This window comes from Manacus vitellinus, unplaced genomic scaffold (assembly GCF_001715985.3).
Source record: "Manacus vitellinus isolate BGI_N305 unplaced genomic scaffold, ASM171598v3 scaffold_58_pilon, whole genome shotgun sequence".
NCBI classification, from domain to species: Eukaryota; Metazoa; Chordata; class Aves; order Passeriformes; family Pipridae; genus Manacus; species Manacus vitellinus.
Genome location: NW_021940671.1, coordinates 1,271,849 through 1,295,103, shown reverse-complemented (window position 1 = coordinate 1,295,103; position 23,255 = coordinate 1,271,849). Strand labels below are relative to the sequence as shown.

General features: G+C 48.5%; 1 protein-coding gene across 2 annotated transcripts in view; it reads left to right on the top strand.

The window, feature by feature from the left end:
- LOC103759378 (calcium-binding protein 1) overlaps positions 1-23,255 on the top strand; it is a 43,788-nt gene that overhangs the window by 7,189 nt on the left and 13,344 nt on the right. Inside the window, exons 1-7 of one of the 2 annotated variants that reach the window (XM_029963323.1) lie at positions 5,396-5,440; positions 10,211-10,387; positions 13,968-13,998; positions 14,675-14,818; positions 16,077-16,186; positions 16,595-16,742; positions 18,484-19,072. In XM_029963323.1, the coding sequence (XP_029819183.1) occupies positions 5,396-5,440; positions 10,211-10,387; positions 13,968-13,998; positions 14,675-14,818; positions 16,077-16,186; positions 16,595-16,742; positions 18,484-18,509 (681 nt within the window). In that variant the 3' untranslated portion in view covers positions 18,510-19,072. Of the gene's footprint in view, positions 1-5,191; positions 5,441-10,210; positions 10,388-13,967; positions 13,999-14,674; positions 14,819-16,076; positions 16,187-16,594; positions 16,743-18,483; positions 19,073-23,255 lie in introns of those variants that run through there. The other variant, XM_018081918.2, reaches the window with a different exon arrangement.

Below are 23,255 nucleotides of genomic sequence, written 5' to 3'. Positions count from 1 at the left end.
TAACAGTTGAAGGCAGGAAGTAGAAAACCTCCAGCAACACCCCTGTATTCTGCTGAAATAGTATGCAAAGGGTTTAGGTAGTTTGGGACCAGCTGTGTTGAGATATAACCAGAGACCTTGTCCTGGAATGTGGAGTTTGGTCCCTCTAAAGATGCTGTCAGATCCTTACTCAAACTAGAAGTGAGGTGGATCTCGCTTTCACGGTGGCGTACCTCACGGAATGCTGCAGGGTTGGTTTGGAGTATTGGTTGGTTGGTATTGGTTCCCAGATCTCTGCTCATCTGATGGTCATCCACACTTTCAGTGGCACCTCAGTGTGCCAGCTCAACACTGACCCTGTCCCTCTTATCTTGAAAGAGGTGAGGAAGGCAGGTAGAATTACCTACTTTTGCAGTAGTCCCAGATAGACAGAGTGGCACACAATTCTCATGTTCTGGAGCAAAGAGAAAGGACCATGTAAGGTTTGCTTTAAACAACCTCTGTACTGCATATACGTGACAAATTCTCTCAGCAGCTTCTGAGCTGTCAAGCTTGTACTTGTCTTTTTGTGGCCCATTGATGATCTTCAGGATCATCAGCAGAAAATATCCACAGCACATTGTGTTCTGGCCAACACATCTCCTGTGTAGGGACTTGGAAGTTGGGCTAATGCAAAATACGTGGACCAGATCTGCAGGGAAGGTGTCAGGAGAAGGCAGGTTCCCATCTATTTTCATCTAATGTAGAATGAAGCTAGCTATTTACAAACAGAGCTGTTCCAAACAGAAGTTGACAGACAGTCCAGGCTTTGTTACCTTGAAAGGGATGGAAAATATCCTTGGTCTTTTTAATAACCTTTCTGTTGTTTGTGATTGAATATGATCCAATTGCTCTAATGGAGGAGAATATTATGCACAGCATGAGTCAGCAACACTTTCTTCTTGGAACAGCTGACAGCAAAGAAAGTTCCCAAACTCTCTGCAGAAATATTCCTCCCCCTAGATGAGAATCTGGACTGCATCCACCAATACCTGCTGGTGCCTCCCCTTGAGATGGACCTGTACGTGTCTGGCTGGAATATGGAACCATCCAAAGTTCATTCGAGGTCAGAAGACACAACTCGATGTGCAACAAAAGCACTTGGGAGCTGATGCAGAAGAAGAGAGGGAAGTCAGTCACGGAAGTTTGGAGTGCCAGGGCATGTTCCAGTGATCAGGAGCTTCGAAATGAGGCCCTCGACAGCACTGGCACCGGGAGGATGTTACCTGTTCCAAATGCTTAGTCTCATCTGAGGTCAGCCAGTAATCAAGACTTGGGTTGTTTCCTGTAAAATACAAATCTACAGCTACCAGCTAAAGGGTGATTGGGAGCAGATTTGAAAGCTACTAATTAGTATATGCATTCTCCACTCTGGGATAGGAAAAAATAGACCAAAAATTCCCCCATTAGAATAAATTAAAAAAGGTGGCATATTTTAAAATACTAAATGATTGAAGCATGCAATGGGCTCTTAGTAGAGCTATGGACTTCAGTGAAAAGATGCTAGGAATGAGTTTTCCCTGCTCTACTACATACTCCCCACTACCTATCACCCTGTTGCACTGTTTGTGTTGTGCTGAGAACAACCATCTGAGGTAATGTTCCAGCAAGTGAAGGATTGTGCACTGAAACGGGCCTGGCATCAGAACAGTCTCACTGTACAAATCCATACTGCCACTGGAAATTTTTGCCAAGCAAAGCTACAGTTTGATAAGCAATCCCAAGTTTCATATTGACTGTTATTCTTTCTGTTGTGTCTGTTGGATATTTGCTGCCACTGGATAAAGTTCCTGGCAACCGCCAAGTGATTAGCTATGGTGGGATCCAACATTTTCCTATGAAATGAGCATTTCTGCCAAAGGTGCCAGCCCAAAGCACAGCACTGCTGCTTTTTAAAGAATCCAGACATATTAAACCACCTAAATCATTCCTTGTTCAATGCCAAGTTGCCCAGCCTTCTTCCTCCCCTGTGCTCAGGTCAGTCACTGTGCCAAGTGCTTCTTTCCCGTGAGCCAAGACCTCACTCTGTGCCAAGCTGCATCCCCCGAGGTCTCTGCTCTCCACCTGGGACCTCAGGGGAGAGGAAGGGGTGCACAAACATCAGCAAGACTCGCATTTCACAAAGTTCCTACCAATTTTTAGAAAGTTTACGACAGAGCCCCAGACCTTAAAAGAACAGTGTGATTGCCACAAAGAACAGTGTGGGAAAACCAGTATACATGCATGTGCAGCCCTCCCACACGCATACTGACTACCCCAGATATAGGCATACCCACAGATCAGCACCTACACACAAATGTTTTTGACACACTTATTCTCAGCATCCTGTTCTCTTACAGCAGCCTCAGTTGGAGGAAGGGAGAAAATATGTTCCTTCCAACCTAATCTTCTAATGACCTTTCTGCCAACTCCACTTTCCTGCCTATCTCTAAGCTGCCCGTGCTGGTGATGGGAGGAAGATCCCATTGTAGAGAGTGATTTTCCTCCTCAGAGCTCAGCAGGGTCTGTTTGCTAGATTGAGGTGCCCCTTGCAGCTCCCCTAGAATTCCTGCAGAGTTGAAGAGTTGTGCTGCAAACCTCGTACAAGTGGGCTCCCGTTGCCTCTTCCCTTCCTGGATTGCGAAATCCCTGCCAAGCCTGGCAGCAGGTCTCAGCCCTCGCTCTGCCCTGCAGCTGCCTGTAACTGCAGGGAAGAGAAGCTGGAGAGCAGGCACACGCGGCAGCGTGCCATGGTGGCTGGATCTGAGTGCTCTGGTACAAGCTCATATTTGGAGGGAGACCATCTCAACTTTTGTTGAGAGGCTTTTAGAGCTCTGTGAGACACACTCCACGGCTGTCTTCCAAAGCTGTCCCACAGCAGTCTGGGGGCTGTGATGGATTCTTCTGGCAGGAGATGTCTGACTCCCTTGCTCCACTCCCTCTCTCTGGGAGAATGGGGGAGATGGGCACTTCTCAATTGCAGGGCGTTCCTGGCCTCCGTGCTGCCTGTCAGGGGGAGATTCATTAGCAGCAGGAAGGCAATTCTCTCTCCTCTGTGCTCTGGAATTGAAGTCGTTTGTCTCAGGAAGGAGCCCAGGCGCCTCACTCGCTGTGTGGCAGCTTCTGCTCAAGGGAGACAAGCACTTCGTCAATAAACAAGGAGCCTGGGGAATGGCTGCAGCTGACAGGGGACATTATTAATGACTGGCACTTCTTCGGAGGGTAGATCAGCCTCCCATTAGCTGCTTTAAGAGGGGAAAGAGAAACAGAGCTAAAGATGGCAGCCTTAGAGGAGCTGGAGTTTTGGCATCCTGCAAATTTCCCTGCTATGAGACCCCCTGGGCTGGCACAGCCCCCCGAGGAGTGACTGTGTATTTCCCCAGCATTAGGAGTCTTCAACCTGTGACAGCAGGAGACAGGCCCAGCTCAGGAACAGTTTCATTTCCCAGTTTACTTTGAGTGGGCTCTGCTATGGAGGTCTTCCAGAGCAGAGCTTCCCCATCCTCTCTGTCCCTATCTCAGTCTGCCCTGGATTGAATGTCTTCCAGCATCTCCTGCTGCAGCTTCCTGTTTAGGAGCTTCTTTGTGTAGCTCTTACCCAGGCCATGCAATGAAAAATGCATTGAAGGGATCTGAGAGGAGGCTGTTCCACTGCCTTCACTCTTGGAAAGTGGTTGGTACAAGGAAGAGCAAGAAACACCATTCCCTATGGCCATGCACTTCTATCTGTGACTGGAACTGGAGAAGCTGTTGACTTTTGTCATAGTTGGACTCCTAATATCATCTCCTTAGGTGGAAGAAGCCTCTAAGCTCTAAAGCAACTGTTGATTCACCTCACAATCGTACTTAATTTGCCACAGCACCATCGGGGTGGAAGGAGAAATCCCTGCTTTGTTGTGACATTGACAGTTCATCCTTCTCTGTCCTACAGCCCCAGAGCTGCCAGGAGAGTGAGTCTTTGGCTCCTACACAAAAGCATGTGGTGCAAGTACTCAGCCTGTGGCTTAGGCCTTTGTTGAAGCTTTTGTTTGGAACCACACTCACAAAGAAAGTTGTGACAGTTCTCAGCTGAACACCTGAGTGTCCAACCAGGCTGCTGCATGACAAGTGTCATCTTGGTCTTCACAGTTCTTGAAAGAGGTAGCTTTTCATGCCACGGCTTCTTATCACTGTGGAGCTGCGTCTATGGTGGCTCCATAGCTTAGGGTGCATTCACTATCCTGTTCAGAGCCAGTTGCCTGAGTGTGATGATGAGTTTCTGTGCAATTTAAATCTCTTTTCAGATTGAATGCTCTTATGCTCAGCCTGAGATTAGAGGAAAATGTACTGGGGACTCATCCCTTTTCTTTTGGAGATTATTCTGTTACCACAACAGGCATAAAGTCCAAAGTTTAGACTTGGCTCTAGGTTCAGGTGCTTCTTATTTATTCCAGGACTTGAGTGCTTGGAAAGGGAATGGATGGGTCTGACGTCCAAATTCTTTGCTTCACATTATCTTGGGGCTGTTCAGATTTAGGTGTGAGCCCATCTTTGGCAGACTTGTGCAGGTTAAACTGCCTATTGATTTTTACCTGCAGAAAGCTGGAAAAACTTTACCATGAGACTGGCTCAAGGTCTCTCCCTTGTGGTTAAAAATTACTGTCCTGAGGCTGAGTGTTGTAGGGTCCTGGGACTGCTGTCTCCATGCTTGCTTCCACCATGGAGGGAAAAAAATCAGTCACTTCTAGGTCTGCTGAAATTTATAAGCTGAAACAGGTCCCACCCAGATAAATGGTCCATTTCTGTTCCGAAACGAGCTGTGGATTCTGCTCCAAGCCCCTAAGTGGATTGCCTTCTGGCCAGCCTAGCGCTCTGGTGATTGAAAAGCCAAGAGGAGTTAGGAGGGGGGTGGGTAGGGATGCGATGTTCAGAGGCTGTGTGGACCCAAACTAGCTGGATTCACTGAACTCATCACTGAAATCACTTCTTGCCTTGCCTCTGTTTTAATTCTCTCTGAAACAGCCCTCTCCTATGAGTGAAACAATCTTGCCTGCAGATTGAGGGGGGTGGGAGGGATTTGAACATTAATCTGATGTAGATTATACATCCGCCTCCCTCTCTCTCCCCTTCTCACTCACTCTCTCTCTCCCTCTCTCTCCCTCTCTTTCTGTCTGTTTCTCTCCCCTCCCTCTCCTTCCTGCTTCATCTCTTCAAGAAAGTGAACATAGAGTAAAATACGGAGAGAGAGAGGCAGAGAGAGAAAAAGCTCCCTGAAGAGGGAAAGCCCCAGCAGCCAGTAGCTGTTTGGATTTGCCTGGCGCTGCCTTTCTTGCTTTGCTCCCAAGGAATACCTTTAATGGGATCAATTGCTTCAGTTCCTTTATAACCAAGTCCAACGGAAAGGCAGCCTCAACATATTATGGGCAACTGTGTGAAGTCTCCACTGAGAAACCTCTCTAAAAAGGTATGTTCCCTGAATCAAAGTGCGCTGTGCATTTCCAGCCCTGCTTCTTGGGATGGGTGACATTGTGGGCAGATGGGAGCGGGAGGTGGGAGAAACACAGAGATGTGTACAAAGGGTTCAGCTCCATTCACCAGACTTTTTGTGTAAGAGCTGCTCTTGCAAGTGCAGCCATTAGAGCCCAGGACACTGAGAGCCATAATGTGTGTAAATAAACTTGTGTGCAGGCTTGTGTCCTGCTCAGTGTGTGTGCACAGCTGTCCTCTCGGTAGGTGCAAGCATGCACTTGTTGATGGGCACAGTGTGCTGGCACACTTCTGTACAGGCATCTTGATGTGTGTGTGCACGTGTGTGAGTTTGTGTGTGTGCACATGTGTGTTTGTGTGTGTGCACGTGTGTTTGTGTGTGTGCACATGTGTGTTTGTGCTTGTGCAGGTGTGTGACTTTGTGTGTGTGCACGTGCTTCAGCTGAGAGGTACCTGCACGAGCAATCCCGTGTGTCATGGGCGTAGGGACGTGTGTCCATGCACGTGTGAAGGGGCACATGTCTGCGCATGTTCTTGTTGGTGTGGAAGGGTGTGCACACCTCTGAGCCCATCTGAAGTGTAAGTGTGTCCTCAGCTCTTCACGTCTCCACATACACATCCTGAGGGGCGGGAGCAGGCGTGCAGTGTTTGTTGTGAGTGCCTAAGGAGGGAATTTGTGTGTACTGCACTCGTGCCCCTGCTTGTACCGTGCTGTGTGTGTGTGGACACACCCACCTGCTAGTGGGTGTCCTCACAGGAGCCTGTGTGGAGCCATGCATGTGTTTTTCTGTCTATCCATCCTTGTGCATGCACACATCTAGTTTTGTTGGTGTGTTTGGGCACAGAAGCATGGTTTTCTCTGTGCTCTCTTGGTCCATGCGTCTGTTTGTCCGTGGATACACTGGGCCCTGGCTGCGTGTTCATGCATCGTGTTGCACGTCAGCATGGCCCCTTGTCTCCATGCTTGGGCCCAGCTGGACTTCATCTGTGACCTGCCACGTGTATCTGTTAGGCTTCAGCCCACAGTCTGCTCTGTGCTGAGGTTTTGCAGTGATCCCAGGATGAATTTGATTCAGGAATGATTCTGCTGGTAGGGACAGGATTGAAATGGGAATGACGTGCCCCAGAAAACTTTCTTGTTTGACTGAGGAAGATCTTACAGCACTGTGTACCTGTCAGTCACACGGTTCTCAGCTGGCATTGTTGCAAATCTAACAGCTCAGCAAAAAGCTACACAGTTCACTCCTCATAAATTAAAAAGTTATGCTGAGTATTCAGGGTATTGCAATGAGGAGCTGCCTCTGTGGAGACCTTGACAACAGTAAAATCCCACTGCCATCAAGATCCCATCCTGCCACCCAGGAGATCTTGCCACCCAGGAAAGCTCCTCTGGGAGGGAGATGTTGGGGAGAGGACCTCCCTAGCAGAGAGTTTCTTCTGGCTGTATATTTGCCTCTTCTGTGTAGAAACACAATTTGCTTGTTATCTCATCTTCTGTAAACAAAGCCAGTAATGGCACAGTGCTGCTGCGAGGGAGCTGGGATACATGAGGAGGGAATGCATCACCAAGCAGTTAGGCAGTGCTGAGACCAGTCCCTAGGTCAGGGTGACCTTCAAAAGAGGCAAAGGTAGTTGAGGTTCACCTAAATGTTGTGCATGTGAAAAACCAACTTGATTGCTTGTGGGTCACCTCCAACTTGGAATGAAAGGAGTTGGCTGCATCTATGCTCAGCATGATCAAGGCAATTGCAATTAAAGTCTGACATGTGGCCAGGCTCTTGAATCAAAATGGATTCAGGAACTTATAAGCTCTGTGTCATCAGTCTTTTAGGTAATTTATGCTTTTTTTCCTAAAAGATGCTTCGAATAATGCAGTTTGTGCTTAGTTACAAGACCAGGGATGTCAGGACTGAACAGAGAAAGTTGCAAACTGAATTAGAGAATTTCTGAGACACTAGTCTAGTGAGCCATGATTTAAGGCCTCGAGCACTCATCCTGACAGGTCATGGGACTCTGATGTTCTTTTGATCATGACACACATGATTATAGTGGAGACTTTGCAAATCAGTCTTTAACATTGCACAACTTCACTTGGCTGTTTTATGATCCCAGTCATTTTTCTCAGATTCTTGGGCAAACTCATTTTGCTGAAATGTTAAAGAGGAGGGACTGTAGACAACATGTGGGAAAGCTGCTCTTGGGTGACAGTCTGAACTCCTGAACACATGATTTCAACCCAAATTTTGGGATTCACTCCCAGGCACCAGCTGGCTTGGTCTGGGACTGGCTGACACCAGGACACCTTGCTTGTTCAGGTGGCAATGATCAGGCTTTGACTCCATGTTTCTGGTTGTCAGCTTCAGTTTCCCACTGTCACAGTGTCCCCACAGTGATCCCAACAGCCATCCTGGCTGCCTTTCCCTCTGAGAGACACTGCAGTTGGGACAGAGGCCCCTCGTGACTTGCTGCTCTGCAACGTGCCTCTGATATGCAGGCAGGAAAATGAAGTGAATCCTGTTGTGCTTCTGCTCTGCAGAAATTAAAAGCTTTGGCATCCGGGTCCCCTTGCTTTGCCACCCTTCTCCACCACTTTGGCCATCTCTAAATCAGCCTGGTCCCTTCCTGCTCCACAATCTGCTTGTCTGACACAGCCAAGGGCCTGACTCAGCCAGGAAGGGTAGTGGTCCTTCACTCAGGGAAGGGACAGAGAAAGCCTGATCTCCCCAGTCTTGTTCTTGCATCCTCCTTGTCATCACACTGCTGTTTCCCCTGTAACGGGCAGCTGACGTTGTTTTGCCCCATACTCATTCCACAGCTCCCTTCCCCACTCTGCTGGGATGTAGGAGGAACAATGGTGGGGGGAACTTGTGGGCATACTTTCAGGAGAACCTGTGAGACTGCTGGCAGAGGGAACATCAGATGCCATAAATCCTGCCTGCAGTGGCAGAGCAGGGCAGGGAGCCCTTGTTGGGATCTTGCTGAGCTGTGCATCTCGGTGTCCTGGCACCGTGGCAGGTTGTCTGGTCACGATCCTGAGTGGCTCTTGGCAACTGTTTTGTCAAACTGGCAGTCTCTATCTAGACAGAAAAATAATGGGATGACTATTATGAGGTACCACTTTGTGGCTTGGTAATAACCTCTGCTGACTGGAAGGGTGGGCAAACAGGGATTTGGGGCTGTGGGGCTTTGCATCTTTTGCGTGGCTTTACTGGAATTAAACACAGAACTGATGTGGGCTATTTAAGTGATTCATATTATTTGGTATATTAAACTGAGAAATGTGTCAGGAAATAAAGCTGATAATTTTGAAAATACATTGCACTGATATCACAAAGCTGTGCAGTTCCACACAGATGCCTTGACATTTAGCTGAGCTAGTAATATACCATTTGTGGATGGATGCTCATCTTTCATTTTTTTAAGGACAAGTGTCCTATGTGTCAGATTTAATCAGAGACAGATTCCTTCCTCAACCGTGACTGCAACAAAAACTCTTTTCTGCTTCATCATTTTCTTTCTCCATCGCTTGCTTTTTGAGTTGTTTTTGTTTTGATGCTTGATATCCACATGACATTTTACATGAGCAGATTGGTGTAAGACTGTGTACAAAAAGGCAAACTACAAACCATGCCTGCAATGTAATAGCACATGGTAGACACAGCAAGTAGACAGAATAGTCTCAGACAAGTGTGAATGGGGGGTGTGTGTGCGTATCTGGCCTTTTAGCCTAAAAAAACACCTCAGGCTTTAAAGAAAAGGGTTAATAGAGACAATGACAATCGACAGAGCTTCTCTGATCACCCCTGGGAACACTGGCTGTAAAAGTAGAATCATTCCTGAAGAGGAATCTGATGTATGATTAATGTTTATTCTGTAAAACCGAGGGTCCTGTGGGTTGTGTTGGCTTTTTATAGCTGCATGGGAATATCGGGATAAGAGGTTTTTTGCAGAGCCAGGGAAATGCATTTCTATAAAAGGAAAGCAGTGCCTCCTTATAAAATCCAGTGCTGGATTCTGTTCTGGAGCCCTAGCTGAGCAGGACGTGTGCACTTAGGAAAATGCGCAAATGCAAACACACAAAAATGTTGTGCCCGTGTCTAATCTCCACCTCGGGAGTGTCAGCGATTAGAAGAGGCCAGGGCAGTAACTGCCTGAGACCCTGAGGATGTAACTAATTAGTAGCAAAGAGAGTGTGAGCCTGCAGTTGGCAGAGCCACCTGACGCTGTAAACGGTCCTCTGATGGTACGATAAAGCGGGTGATCCTGTGTTGCTGAAGTGTAAGGTGGAGCCTCCCGCAGTGGCTTTGTGCAGGCTCTGCCTGGTCTCCGGGGGATGCCCCGGCCGGCAGCTCCGCCCCGGGCACGGGCTGGCACACGTACTGCTGCGCTGGGCTGCGCTCGTCCTTGGCAGCTCATTCAAGGCATCGTTAACTCTGGGGCTGATGTGGGAGCGCGGCGCTTTGGGCTGTGTCTGGGTAAATGTGAGCAGTGCCGAGAGTCTGGTGTCATTTCAAAGAGAAATTCTCCCAGTTGGTTGTACTTCTATCAGCTTTTGAAAGTGAACTCCCGGACTTACTGCTTCTGTGCAAATCCTAATAGCCCGGTGGGGGGGGTTGCAGTGTGGACCAGACGAAGGAAATTTAGCAGTAATGTCTCTGCGAGGCGGTTCAGTAAAACTTCAGAGGAACGAGATGGGGAGGTAACATCCTCTGTTGTGTTGTTTGCTTGCTGCTGGTTGGCTGGGAAGATCCGCCATGACGAGAAGACGAGCTATAAGGCTGTCCAGACGAGCGAAGAGGGGTCGTCGGCTTGCGAGTACCAGGGTCCGCTCATGGTGCTGGCCCAGAACTGCGCCGTCATGCACAACCTGCTGGGGCCAGCATGCATCTTCCTGAGGAAGGGCTTCGCAGAAAACAGGCTGCCTGTACGTAAGTTACACCCAGCCGGGTGAGACACGCACAAAGCCACGTGGACGTGAGCCGGGGATGCGGATCCGTCCCCACGCTCCGTCTGCGTGCAGCTCTGAAACCCCCAGCCCTGGGTCTCGAGCGTCCCGGCTCCAGCTCCAAGTGCAAATACAGTCACAGGCAAATGTCTAACCTGAAGGATGCGCAGATAGACCTGTGCCTAAACACCAAGAAAGGAGGATCTAAAAATGCAGCTATGGAAGATAGATCCAAGTCTGCCCTCAAGTAGTAGGAAGAGGACTCAGGAAGAGCCCAGTGCTCAAAGCAAGACATCCACCACCTCTCATTCCCAGAGGCTCAGAGTAGCATTTAAGGCCTAAATAGCCACTTAAATGCAAATTGGGGCATCCATATTGGGAACAAGCTGCCCATATTTGATAGTATCCTATCAGTTTACAGTGAGCACCCTAGTACCAGCAGAAATAAGCAGACATCTTCCTCCTCACAGATTCCCAAACACAATCTCTGGTGCACTGTCATATCCAGCCTGACACTGCAGCAATCTCAGCCAATTAACTGAGGAACATCAGGCTGTCCTCATATTTGCAAATAGTGCCAGGCTACCAAATGCTATTACCCTCCCACACACATACACAGATAAATAGCAGAACCATGTCTATCCATTCAGTCACACCTATAGTAACTATGTGTTCATATGCATCTAATGTGTGCATTTATATACAAACAATAAAAATATGTACTTGTATGTAAATTAAAGTGTATGCCCCTGGACATGTGAAAGATACATAAATACACACCCCAGTATTGTGTCTTTAAAAGAACAAAAACATATTTTTGCATCCAAACGTTCTACTCCTACAGTAACATGAATTTAAAGACATACAGAAACATATGATTAACATGTCTTTTATGGATATGTAAGAGTGAATATATGCATTGTTAGATATTCACAGGGCCTTCCATGTTCCTATAGTAAAACAAAGCTCACCCCAATTACCTGAGAACCAGAGTTTTCTTGCCTCTGTAAGAAACCTCTGTCTTAGTGTGTGTTGATGTGGTCATTTACAGCTGTAGGAGACACCTAGGTCTTTATTTCTGAAACCTCTTCTTCAACCAAAAACCCAAAAAAGAGTCTTTATGTGTCGTTATGGATCAAGGGGCTTTTGTTCTTCCAAACCTTTACCCACTAAGTGATCACAGAGTCCCTGTGCCAGGTCACTAAAACACAACACGTATTCTCACACAGGCAAACTTGCTGGCATGCACAGAGCTACCTGTCACAGGAGATAGATCCTGCTCCCTAGTGGAAGGCTCACAGCTGGACAGGTGTCCATCTTCCTTAGGCCGTGGAGGCTCATTGTACCCTAAGAAGTCCCCTAAGTAGGATTAGTGATGTCTCTAAGTACCCTGATGTAGAAAAAGTGCATCTGATAAACAGCTTTACTTTTACTGACTCTCTAGATGAACAGGATTTATTGTACATAGAACAGAAATAAATGAGGGTAAGACCATTATGTATAATGAACTCTCTGGGGGTCACCTCTGCTCATACCTAGGATCTAAACTCTTGGAACAGTTTCATTCCTCTTCCCATATGCTCTCCAAAAGCTTTAGAGTGATTCAGCCCATTTCATCCCAAGCAATTTTACTTCTTTATCATTTTAGGGGATCTTCTTTCAGATTTAAAACAGAAAACCTCTTCATGATGTTAGTTATCGCTTGAGTCAGATTTTTGGAGGGACATAAGCCCTCCCCCTCCTTCTGCATTCGCAGTCTGTGGCTCTCTGATGGCACAATCTGCATGTGCAAAGATCCGCTCAGAGCCCTGCCAACGCAAATGCCTTGGTGTGCAAAATTGGAGCCGGTGCTGAAGCCCCCACTTCTGACATGTGTCAGTCATGTCGGTCGCAACGTGGTCTTCGGTGGGTGAGGAGGAGGATGGTCTTGTGAGGACTGTGCTGGAGGAAGGCCTGGGCCCCACCCCAGCCGCTCTCACAAGACAGGCGGCACCGCGGGTGAGTCACGGCACCCTTTGCACCGCGGCACGGGCCATCACAGCCCTGCACCTGCTGTGTGCCCAGCCACCATCTCCAGGGATTCATGGTTGCCACCTCTGGAATAAAGTGCACAAGGTGTTGGAACAAATAATGGGTGGTTTTCATGTGCTGTTTTATCTAAGGCAGGAGGGCAATTATGCCTCCTGCATCCGGTCCAAGGAGTTTGAATTGTTTTATTACTTGGTGTTGATGAAAGCAGAACAAATGGGATGACATGTTTGAAAATACCAGGTCTGTGAAGGATGAAACAGCAGAGCCAGAGCGCTCCAACAGTTCCATCCAGCACAGAGATGCCTCTGGGAAGGTTATGAGTGGCAATCTGGTCATTTCTCTGGCACGGCCCCCTTTGCACAGACGTAAACCAGTGTGTGTCCTAGTTTGCTCTGCACGCTGAGCAGCTGCCATTAGAGTTTCCAGGGGGGCCTGTGGTTAAATAGCAAAGGATCATCCTTCTCAAACTGATCAAAGGCACTGTCTCCAGGGACGTATGGTGAGGCTGGAGGACACCTGGAAGGCAAGGAGAAACTCCCCACGGTTGAGGGGGAAAGCCGAGAGTGAGACGACATAAGAAATTGCGTTTCTGTGTTTCCAAATCCTCAGATGTTTTGGATTTGCCTGGGAGCCATGAGAGGAATTAGAAAGGGCATTTAAACCAGAAAGCAGTGCATTTCCATGCTCATCTTTTCTTCCTGGTGCAGTGTTGGAATTTTCCTATACTCTTTTGTATCCTCCCCCTTCTTCCAAGAAATTCAAATTGGATGTTTGAAGTTGCAGTGTTTCCTGAACATGGTGAATCCTTGTCCTGTTTTGTTTGTAGATAACCTTGACGATGTATATGTTGTGTGTCTGCTTTCATGCCTGGTTTCAAAATGCTTGGATATGGAGTTGAGGCTGGGAGGAAGGGGGGAGTTCCTACCTTTTTGTGGGGACAGACTGTAGGACATGTCGCTGGGACATTGGCTGTGAGAGCTCATGGCTGTCGCTGTCCTGCCAGAAGGACAGAGATCAAGCAGTGATTTGAGCAGATGATGGTATAGACCTGCTGGTTACAGAGACTGCTTCCAGCTGTTTTGATTTGGCTGTGTCAGCGGGAGCTGCAGTAGAAATACAATCAGAGCTCTAGAGGAGATCATAACTGCTGCAGGGACAGTCTTTGCTCCAGAACCTGGTGCTGGGGAACAATGTAGGAGCTTCAAGGAGGTGCCAATAGTACCATCAGATGGGGAGGCCACACATATTGCTGTGTTGGCCCAGGTCTCTTCTGTTTTGAGGGAGCACCTGCCATCCCCCTGTCCAGCAGAACAGAGGGAGAGGGGCTTCCACAGGTTAACAACCCTCCCGTTGGGGAGGAGAACTGGGAAGCCTTACAGGGTAGATGGTATTAAACATGTCATCACCTTCTTGTTTCTTCTCTCACTTTATGGCTTGTCCTAGAACTGTTTGTACCAACAAACAGCTATTTTGAAACTATGTTTGTGACAAACAAATGGCTTTAACATAATATGTTTTCTTTTTGCAGGATAGAGAACTGCGTCCGGAAGAAATCGAAGGTAAAATTTGTTGCTTCTTCTCTGTCCCCTTTCTCCCTGCCCAGTGAAAACCTACTGCCCTTCCAGGTTGGCTCCATGGGGTAAAATAATTTGGGGCAAACCAAGGGAGATGTTTACTGGAATAATTCCTGAAAACCCCAGCAAAAGAAATAATATATAAAACTAGAAGAGTGCTGACTGTAAAGGAATTTGCATCTATTGCAGCTTCTTCAGGGTGGGAGGAAAAGTAATGAATGGGATGTTGGCTATCAGGGAACTGCTGTCTCCCCCAGCTCCCACACAAACTGTTGTAGAGCATGGCATGACTGTCTGGCTCCAGGGAAGCTGTTTTACTTGCTAATCCCTACAGTGAGAGGTTTATAATACAGTACAGGTGTAAAAGTTGGAAACACTTAAGATTTTCAGTTTCTTTATGAAGAACAGTTTAGCAATGAACCATTTATGACACTTATTGTCCAATCAAGCCTTTCTGTAAGGAATGGGTCAACAGTGCTGCTGACAGAAAACTTAATGTTGCTCCAGTGATTGCCTCTTTCCAGGGAGATGTGCTGGGAAAATACAGAGTATCTTAGGGAGTCTGGCCTCATAAAGTGCTGCTGATTCTGGGGAGGTTTCTTGGAAAAGGTATTTCAAGCTGTCTCTGACAATATTGTTCTTTTTGGATCCATTCCCACAGAGTTAAGAGAAGCCTTTAAGGAGTTTGATAAAGACAAGGATGGGTTTATTAACTGCAGGGACCTGGGGAACTGCATGCGGACCATGGGCTACATGCCCACTGAGATGGAGCTAATAGAGCTCTCCCAGCAGATCAACATGAACTGTGAGTAATTCCCACCTGGCTGTACCTGCCTGTTGCTGCTGTGCCCTACATCATTGTCTCAGGCTCTCTCAGTTCCCTGCTGCCTCTTTTCATTTGGATTTCGCCCCCCCCGTTCTTTTGGTTCTCATTTTCACTCCCTATCATCTCCCCTGTTTGTTTGTGGTCCCAAGAAGCCGATGCCTTTGTTTTTGCTTATCAAAGGGACTGTGTGGACTGTGCTGTATATGGAAACAGTGAGTGGAAGGGTTGTCCTTCATGCTTATGCTGTCAGGTGTAAAACTGCCCTTGATGCAGGCAGTCAGACACCGGTGCACAGGTTCTGTGTGCTGTCTTATTGAAGCTGTTGTCAGATGGTGTCAGAATGAAGGAAGAGCATGGGAAGATGGGGATGGTTTGGTCAGATGGGTGGTGGATGGCTGTTCACTCTGCAGCGGTTGTTTGTGGATCTGCTGTGTGCCTGGGGATGGGCTGTGAGTGAGCTGAGCTGGCAGTGTCAGATGGGAGCATCTGCTGCAGTCACGGAAAGATGTGACAAACCTATCCAATTCATTGTAACTGTGTTTGTGCCCCTTGTCTTTCACCCTCATTTTTGTCACTTCTCATCTGTGGCAGTGCAGGGTCTCACCCTCAGCGAGGTGGGGAAAACGATATTTAGTGCATGTTATTTCTGACACAGGAGGATGTTAAAAGGACAAGTTACTTCACAAGGGAAGGAGAACAGCTGTGACATATGCGCCCAGTCACACGCAAACGCATCTGATAACCCTGGCACACAAGTGCTTGGGAATTTGAGAGTGCTACTGACAGCTTTCAGACAGGGCACTGACGAGTAAAAGAACTAATACAATGATTAAGCAGTTGGACGTGCATTAGCTGCTGTAATGGAGCAGGACTCCACTGCTGCAGGGCACTGCCTGGCCACGCAGGCACATCGTGCTGTGCCCTTGCCGTGCCCTTTGGCACAGGCACAGCCCAGCGTTGCTGTAAGTGTTGGAACGATCAAGCCTCTAATACGTAGTGTATGATGCCACAAGGATGTGACAGTCCATGGCTGCCTAATATGGGATAGCTTGGGCTCATTCTGCCTAGCCCATAATCCAGAAAATACAGTGTAAAAATACCTCTGCTTTTCCTTCCACTGTCCCACACCCTCTGTGCTTTGCTTCCTGGAGAGCCGAGCGCTCTCTGGGGCACGCAGAAGTGCAAAGTGAGTGCTGGGCATGGAGTTCTTACACACAATCTTTCATCTTGTCCCAAGTGGGTGGCCACGTGGATTTTGAAGATTTTGTTGAGCTGATGGGACCAAAGCTGCTGGCAGAGACTGCAGACATGATTGGTGTAAAAGAGCTCCGCGATGCCTTCAGAGAGGTGAGTGCCCTCTCCCACCTGCCCCCAGAGAGTGAGCAACAGGAGACAGGAAAGAGAGAACACCCACTGGGGAAAGGAAGAGGAGAAGGAGAGAGCAGCACAGTGGAAAGACAGAGAAAGAGCCAAGCCAGGCATGGAATAAGGGAGGAGTGGAGAAAGTCACTAAGATAAGGCAACCCTTGAGGCAAAGAAGAGGAAAGATGGTGCAGACACAGCAGTGAGGGATTTCTGAGGAGAAAAAACAGACTGGATCCAAAAGGCACCCAAAGGAGGAAAAGGAAAAGGGACACAGAAGGAATGAAGAAAACATAGGGCACTCAGGAGCAGGACAATGCAAAATCCAAACCAGAGCAAGATCCATTTCCATTAACTGTATTTCCCTCGCTGGTATTTTTCATGTACTTGCAGTTTGACACCAATGGTGATGGGGAGATCAGCACCAGTGAGCTGCGAGAAGCCATGAAGAAGCTTCTAGGGCAGCAGGTGGGCCATCGGGACATCGAGGAGATCATCCGAGACGTGGATCTGAATGGAGACGGGCGTGTTGATTTTGAAGGTGAGGAGGGATCAGCACTCACTGCCCATCTGCTCTGCTGTGAGTCAGAGTTTCAGCTCAGAGGCTGAAGCGGAAGGGAAGATGTGCATGCTCAGGGCCCAGGTATCTGAAGCGTGGAGAAAAAAATCAAGCAGAATTTTTTTTTTTCTGGCCAGCTGAATTGTTCATTTGTGCATCATCTCTTGCTGCATCTCAGTTTCAGTTGGGTCTCCATAATTCCAGGATGTTAAGAGATAGAACTTGTCACAGAGAAGCAGATTCTGGTGCACACATGCTGTGCCAGCCTTCCTTTTATGGGGCATTTTCCTTTCTATTGCAAGAGCTCTGAGGTGGCTGGATTGCTTTGGAGAATGAATTGCACCTTCCTTTTCATCTGGCTCACCTTGTTATCTCAGTTTATAGAGAATTTGTTTCTGTGCCTTTATGCCAGAAGATGGTCATGTGCCAGGTGTGCTCACTGAGTGCAGATATCTGATCTAGAGGTGTCATGTTAAATTCTAGAGATAATTAATTTCTTCTCACACTGTTCATGCCAGAAAGACTTGGGAAAATAAGAGTGGTTAGGCTACTCTCATAGCCATTAGCCATGGCAGGAGCAATATTAATAATGCTCAGGGTTTCTGGCAAGGAAGCAGTTGATATCAGACAGCTAAGAAGATATAAGAGCTGGAAGGTTTGAGAGCATGGCAGGGTGCTTGTTTCCCTGGTGCAAATCCAGGTATCCCTTTGCAGTAAGGGTGAAGCACAGGAAATACAGAATTAAAGTGAAATTGATGTAATTTTTTTGGTTCAGAGGCATTCCTGGGTCTCCTACATGACAAGGTGTCTCAGTCCTCAGGATTACTGAAGCCTCTGAGGGCTTTGAAAATGCTAAAAAACTGGAAGTGTCTCCCTAGAAAGTGTCTGGTAGCTGCAGTTGTTCTAATGCACTGGCTGATTACATGACAGTAGCTCTCCTTGTTTCCCACAGCTAAATTATGTTAGACAGCTAAAATACATGAAATGCTATCCCAGTATCATTTTCTCTGTGAGTTACTGCTTTAGTTGTCAAAGGAAAGCTCCATCAATGGAAAAGGAGAAGTCAAGGGGGTAATTTCCACTGCCCTCCTCTTTGCAGAGTCATTAGTTCCTCGTCAATTCAAGTGCGGAATGAAAACACATTTATATTTGATGGCATTTACACTCAATTTGAGCAATTGTAATTGACTTCACAAGCTGCAGGGTGGTCAAGAAATAGATCCAGGGCATCCTTACAGTTAACTTGTATCTTTAAAAGAACAAGAAGTCCATCAGAGTAAACTTTCCTCTACAAAAATGCTGGTACCCACCAGAACCCTTGTGCTTTCCCACACTGGTGTCTCTGAAGTGGCAAGCTTATTAAGAATTCCTACCGTGTTCCCAAGACTGTAAATCAAGGTTCCCTGAAGCTCCAGTGAAGGGAGACAACGCTTGCCATAGTGTCTCACAAAGAGTCGCTTGTGCAAACAAGACTGTACGTGGCTGGGAAGGAGTCCAAGGCAATGAATTGACCTGATAGAGGGATCTTATCACCATGTCTAGTGCAGGGATTAAAGCACATTTTGTGTGAGCTCTCAGGGCCGGTCACGGAGCGCACAGACCTGCTGGCAGTGTGGGGACTCCTGGTTTCACCCTGGCTGCCTGCTGTCTCCAGGGAATGAGAGCTGGGTTGGGGACGGTGGGTGCCTTCTGCTTCAGGGCTGTCTTGTGTTGTTGGTTGCAGAGTTTGTTCGCATGATGTCCCGTTGAAGATTATTCTCAGCCTAAAGAAGAATCAGCACCTTAGAGAGGGCAGAAGAGGACCTAGATGGAGCATCTAGCCCCGATGTTCCTACCTGAAGGTTTATCGGCTGGCTGCAATTAGGACATTGCAAGATGACCTGCTGCTCCTCCCTCATGGTGGTCCCCATGCCCCTCCACCCTTTCACACTGTGAAAGACTTGCAACTTCCTACAACTGGAACCATTCCTTGGAGATGATTGCAGGAAACTGCAGAGCCAGGACTTGCCATGATGCTTTCATGGGATATTTGCAACTTTAGACTCCTCCTCCCCAGCTTTATTCTCCCACCAGCTGCTGCAAAGCAAAACGAGGAGAAATCCTCTTGGCTTGGTGGATGAGGGCAAAGCCATTGGGACCGGTGGCAGCCTCAGGGCGTGCTCTGCACTTCTTGGTTTCCCTTGGTGAACCGTGTCTGTGTTTGCTGTCTCTGTGTGTGTGTCTATCTGTGTGGAGTTATTTATGCTTCCCCAGCTCTTATTTGCATCTCCTATGGTTATGTTTACTAAGAGTAAATTAAATACATGTCTTGCGGGGGGAAAGCGATAAATATGCACGTTGAAATGATGTGGAGCCTGGATGTCCCTGTGAGAGGTGGTGGCTGGGCTGGGGGAGAAGGGCTTGGGCACGTGCACGTGCTGGTGTCTGCACTGGGGTCTGGAGGCCAGTCCTTCCCACAGGAAGGGGAGTCACTGCTGGCCACTAAGCCTGTCTCAGGACTCTGCCCTCTCTCCTGCTGTCTCCGTGGTCAAGGGGCCCGGAGGTGCTTCACAGTGAGGGCAGTGTGGAGGGTCCCCATCCCTGCGTCCCCTCCACTGGCACGGGGGCAGGTGAGAGCCCCTGTGGTACCATGGCAAAGGAAAATGGGAGAGAGGGCTCAGAGGGGAGCTGGATGGGAGTGGGACAGGTAGCAATAGCCACCCCATTACACTTTCAGACCATTTCAAACACAACTGTGAGCACATGTACAGTGGGGCTGTGCTGCCCATGTCTGCAGCGGTGACCACGACAGCAGCCTCCAGGCCCTACCAGCTGCTTCCAGACACATCAAGTGCTTATCCTCCTTCCCCTTTCCCCAAGATGGTCTCAACCTACCACTCCCTTCCCCTACTCTACCAGTCTTATAGTTGTCCCCTTTCTTTATGCAGAGGCTCGCTCACAAGTTGCCAGCACTAATTTCTGCTTGGCTTCAAAGGGCATCATCATTGCTCTGTTTTCTTCAGTGTAACTGGGAGCTGTTTTCCTCTCTGTCTCTTTAATCTGACTGGAAGGTTAAGGACCAATATCTTCCTGCTTCCTCCATCTCCAATCTTTCACTTCCCAGGTTCTCTTCCAAATTCTTGGGGTCCACAAATCCGTATCCCAAAGGAGGATTTTCTCTTCTGTCTTTCTGTTGCTGTGCCAACCAGCATAGCTGCAGAGATGGCTGATATCCCAGTAATGGAAAAACTGTTTTCTCTTATATTTGTGTGTGTGTGTGTGTGTATACTTGTGTTTGCACAGCTGTGTGCACTGGGAAAAGTTTGTGTGTGTGCAGGTAAAAGCCAGGAGTGCAGATGGGCACCTGGGAGTGCAGCAGCAGAAGAGTTTGTGTGCAAGTGGGTGTATGCAAACTATGTGTGTGTATCTATGGAGCTGGTCCCATCTTAGAAATGTGTGTGTGAGCCAAGAAATTGGAAAATGGATATTTACAGATCTCTACATTTACTGGCACAGCAGCTGTATTGTGATTAGGAGGTGAGGGTGATAAATGGAACAGAGTCCAGAGTCCTGGGAAGTTATAAATGTGCTTAGGGTCACATTTATAGGGGAGGGAGAGACCTGTGCAGGCTGGTGTCTGCCAAAGGGAGTGCTGGTCCACAACTGTGCTTCACTTACAGTGGAGCCTGTTGAGGAAGGAGCTGCTTGTGCATGCAGAGCAGGAGGACAGCTGTGCTGCAGAGCTGTGCCTGCCCCTGGGGACCAGTGACAGCTCAGGGCACATGCTTTGTGCCACAGTCAGTGTGCACAAGCCCAGTGGGCAGTCAGAGGCCACAAGTGTGGTGGCTGCCTCTGCCTGCTCCTTCCTAGACTCTGCTCTGACCAGACACGTCTTTTGCCCACAGAGTCAGATGGCAGGACACAGTCTTAATTTATTTAAAATGCTAACCCCATTTCTAGAGGCTGCACTCATCCACAGTGCAGCATCACAGTGGGTGAGGATGTTCTCTGCAAACTACAGCCATTTTCACTTAGGCAGGTCCCTGCGTCTGCACCGTGGCAGAGCTGTTCTTGTTTTCCAGACACCAGTACCAGGGGAAGGGTGGCTGCAGGACACCTTTGTGTCATTGCAGAGGCAGTCCTGGAGCCACAGCTACTTCTGAGGAAAGCTGAGTCTGCCAAATCATCTGCAGCTTTGTTCTGCCAGGTCTCACCATGATACAGTGAACAGGTCAGACAGGACAGGTCTCAAAAGCCTTCATATTTTTTTTCTCCCAGCAGAAGCCCTTGCTACCAGTATGGTTTTACTTTCACAACAAACCCCAAATAATCCCAGGGAGTTTTACTATTTTCTTGTGCAGACAGGGGCAGAGATTAAAGCTCCAATCTAAATAATCTAATTCCAGAGATAATCCTTTCACTCTCATCTCCAATTTGGTACCAGAGAGGCTTCCAGAGGGTTCCACATGGCAGGGCACAGCCGGTCCTCTCTGGGCACCTGAGCCCTGTAGCCCCATGCTGTTCAGGAGGTGGTCCAAGCAGTGGGGCTGGCTCACATTGACTTCTTAGATGTCTCATTAGCCATGAGGTCTGCTTCTGACACACACGTCTCTGGACATTCCAAATTCTGGTCCCATTTTACAGCAGGAAATGGCTGATACCCAAAACCTGTGCCCCACATCATTTGTGAATGATCAGGGCTGTAGGTAGACCAGGCAGGACTGATCCAAGACTGAGTCATTTTGGCATAGCTGGCAGGGGACAGGGAGAGATCAAGGGATTGAGAAGACGACCCTGAGCCTTTCACTTGTAGGTTACTGGTGTAAATCCAGCCTGCATCGAGGGACTGACTGATGGCTCAGTGGATTAGTAACAGGATAGAGCCTTTGACATCTGGGGCACAAGCTGGCATCACTTGCTGGTGACTGCAAGTATCGATTCAGGGCAGCAGTGTAGGACATCATGAGCACAGGCCACACGGCATATCTGCTGTCCTCTGCCAGGAGCTGTGGCCAGCCCATGATCCAGGGCTCCTGCCCCTAGATGAGCACAGACACTGTCCCTCCTCACTGACTGCTGCTCAGTTAATCCCTCTTGCTTCATGATAGGCTGCTGATTCTTGGGAAATGATCACCCCCGATAGTTATTAGAAGATGCTCTTCCTGGACAGGCAGAGGAGGTATTGCAATGCTCCATGCCTTGCCCTCTAAAAAGGCTGAGTCCTCAGATGGAAGAGAAAGAGAGGGGGTTTCCCCTCTGTTCAAAGCCCTGCTGAACCGGGGGGCAATGGGCCACCTGCCTCAGCCCACTGGGGCCACACACAGCCCTCAGTGGGACCTCTGCTGCCCTGGAGGGTTTCAGGACTGGAAATGCGAGGATTCACACCCTTTGCTGTCTGTAACCTCTGCCCCACCCATCCCTCCGCCTGCTGATGATTTACTCCATCCCTCTTCCCACTTCACTTTCATAGCTCGTGGCAGTCACCTGGTGACACACAAAGTGTGTATGTGCTTTGAAGTTGTGCTCCTGACCTGAGTGCATCACAGTTTAAGCTGAGAGATTAGAGAGGATCGTCTGTAATCAGTACAAATGAGCTCTAACGAGGCCTCCCCCGGCCTCGCCAACTGGACAGCATTGTCCTGGCCACGGCTGCCTGCACTCCTTTGGTAACGGAACTTGGGGGACACCCAACAGGTCACAAACACAGCAGGGATATGGCAGATTAGCCTGGATTTTATCAGATGCTGCCAGGGCTGGGGTCTGTAGCGCTGAGATGATTTGCCAGGAACCAGCATGAGGTGCCTGAATCTGGAGAGGTGTTAAGCGTGCGCGTTTCACGCTGCTCCTCTGGATGCGGTTTCCTAAGGCACCTTGTAGCTTCAGGAACCCCTTCCTGGCTGCAGTGCTGGTATGGGAGCACAGCAGTGCCATGTTTGCCCTAGTCTAGTTATATCACAAGCCCAAGAGCTGACGTGACAGCAGCAGGAACATGCTCTGGGGCACATTCTGGCATGGGGAGAGCAGGCTGGGGAGCAGGGTGGTTACGCACCCCCCAAAACAGTTCACTTCTCCAAGGCTGTGGCTGGTTAAGAGGCCCCCAAGTGCATTACAAAAGCAACAAACCCGTTTAATTCTCAATCTGCAGCACCAAAAGTCTTTATTTCTAAAAGTAAATGCTTTGTAGCAGACTCAAATTAATAAAACATCACTGGGACTCAAGAGCAGCCGCTGCTAATGCAGCCGGTGCCTGGAGCACAGCCCCGAGGCCTGACCGGTGTCTGACGCCTCGAGGAGCACCGCGATCAGACAGGAGGGCAAACACAGAGGCAAACATTGAGTTATTTGCTTTCCCCGCCGTGTAGGGACTGAGTTTCGTTCAACCTCCATCTGGGATGTCTCACTCCAGCCCTCCCACGACCTTGCCAAGGTCCTCCAGAAAAAAACATGATGTTACATTCTATAAAGCGCAGCTCTGGGAGCAGCCCCGCTGGCCGTGTCACGGTCACCTCCCGCCTC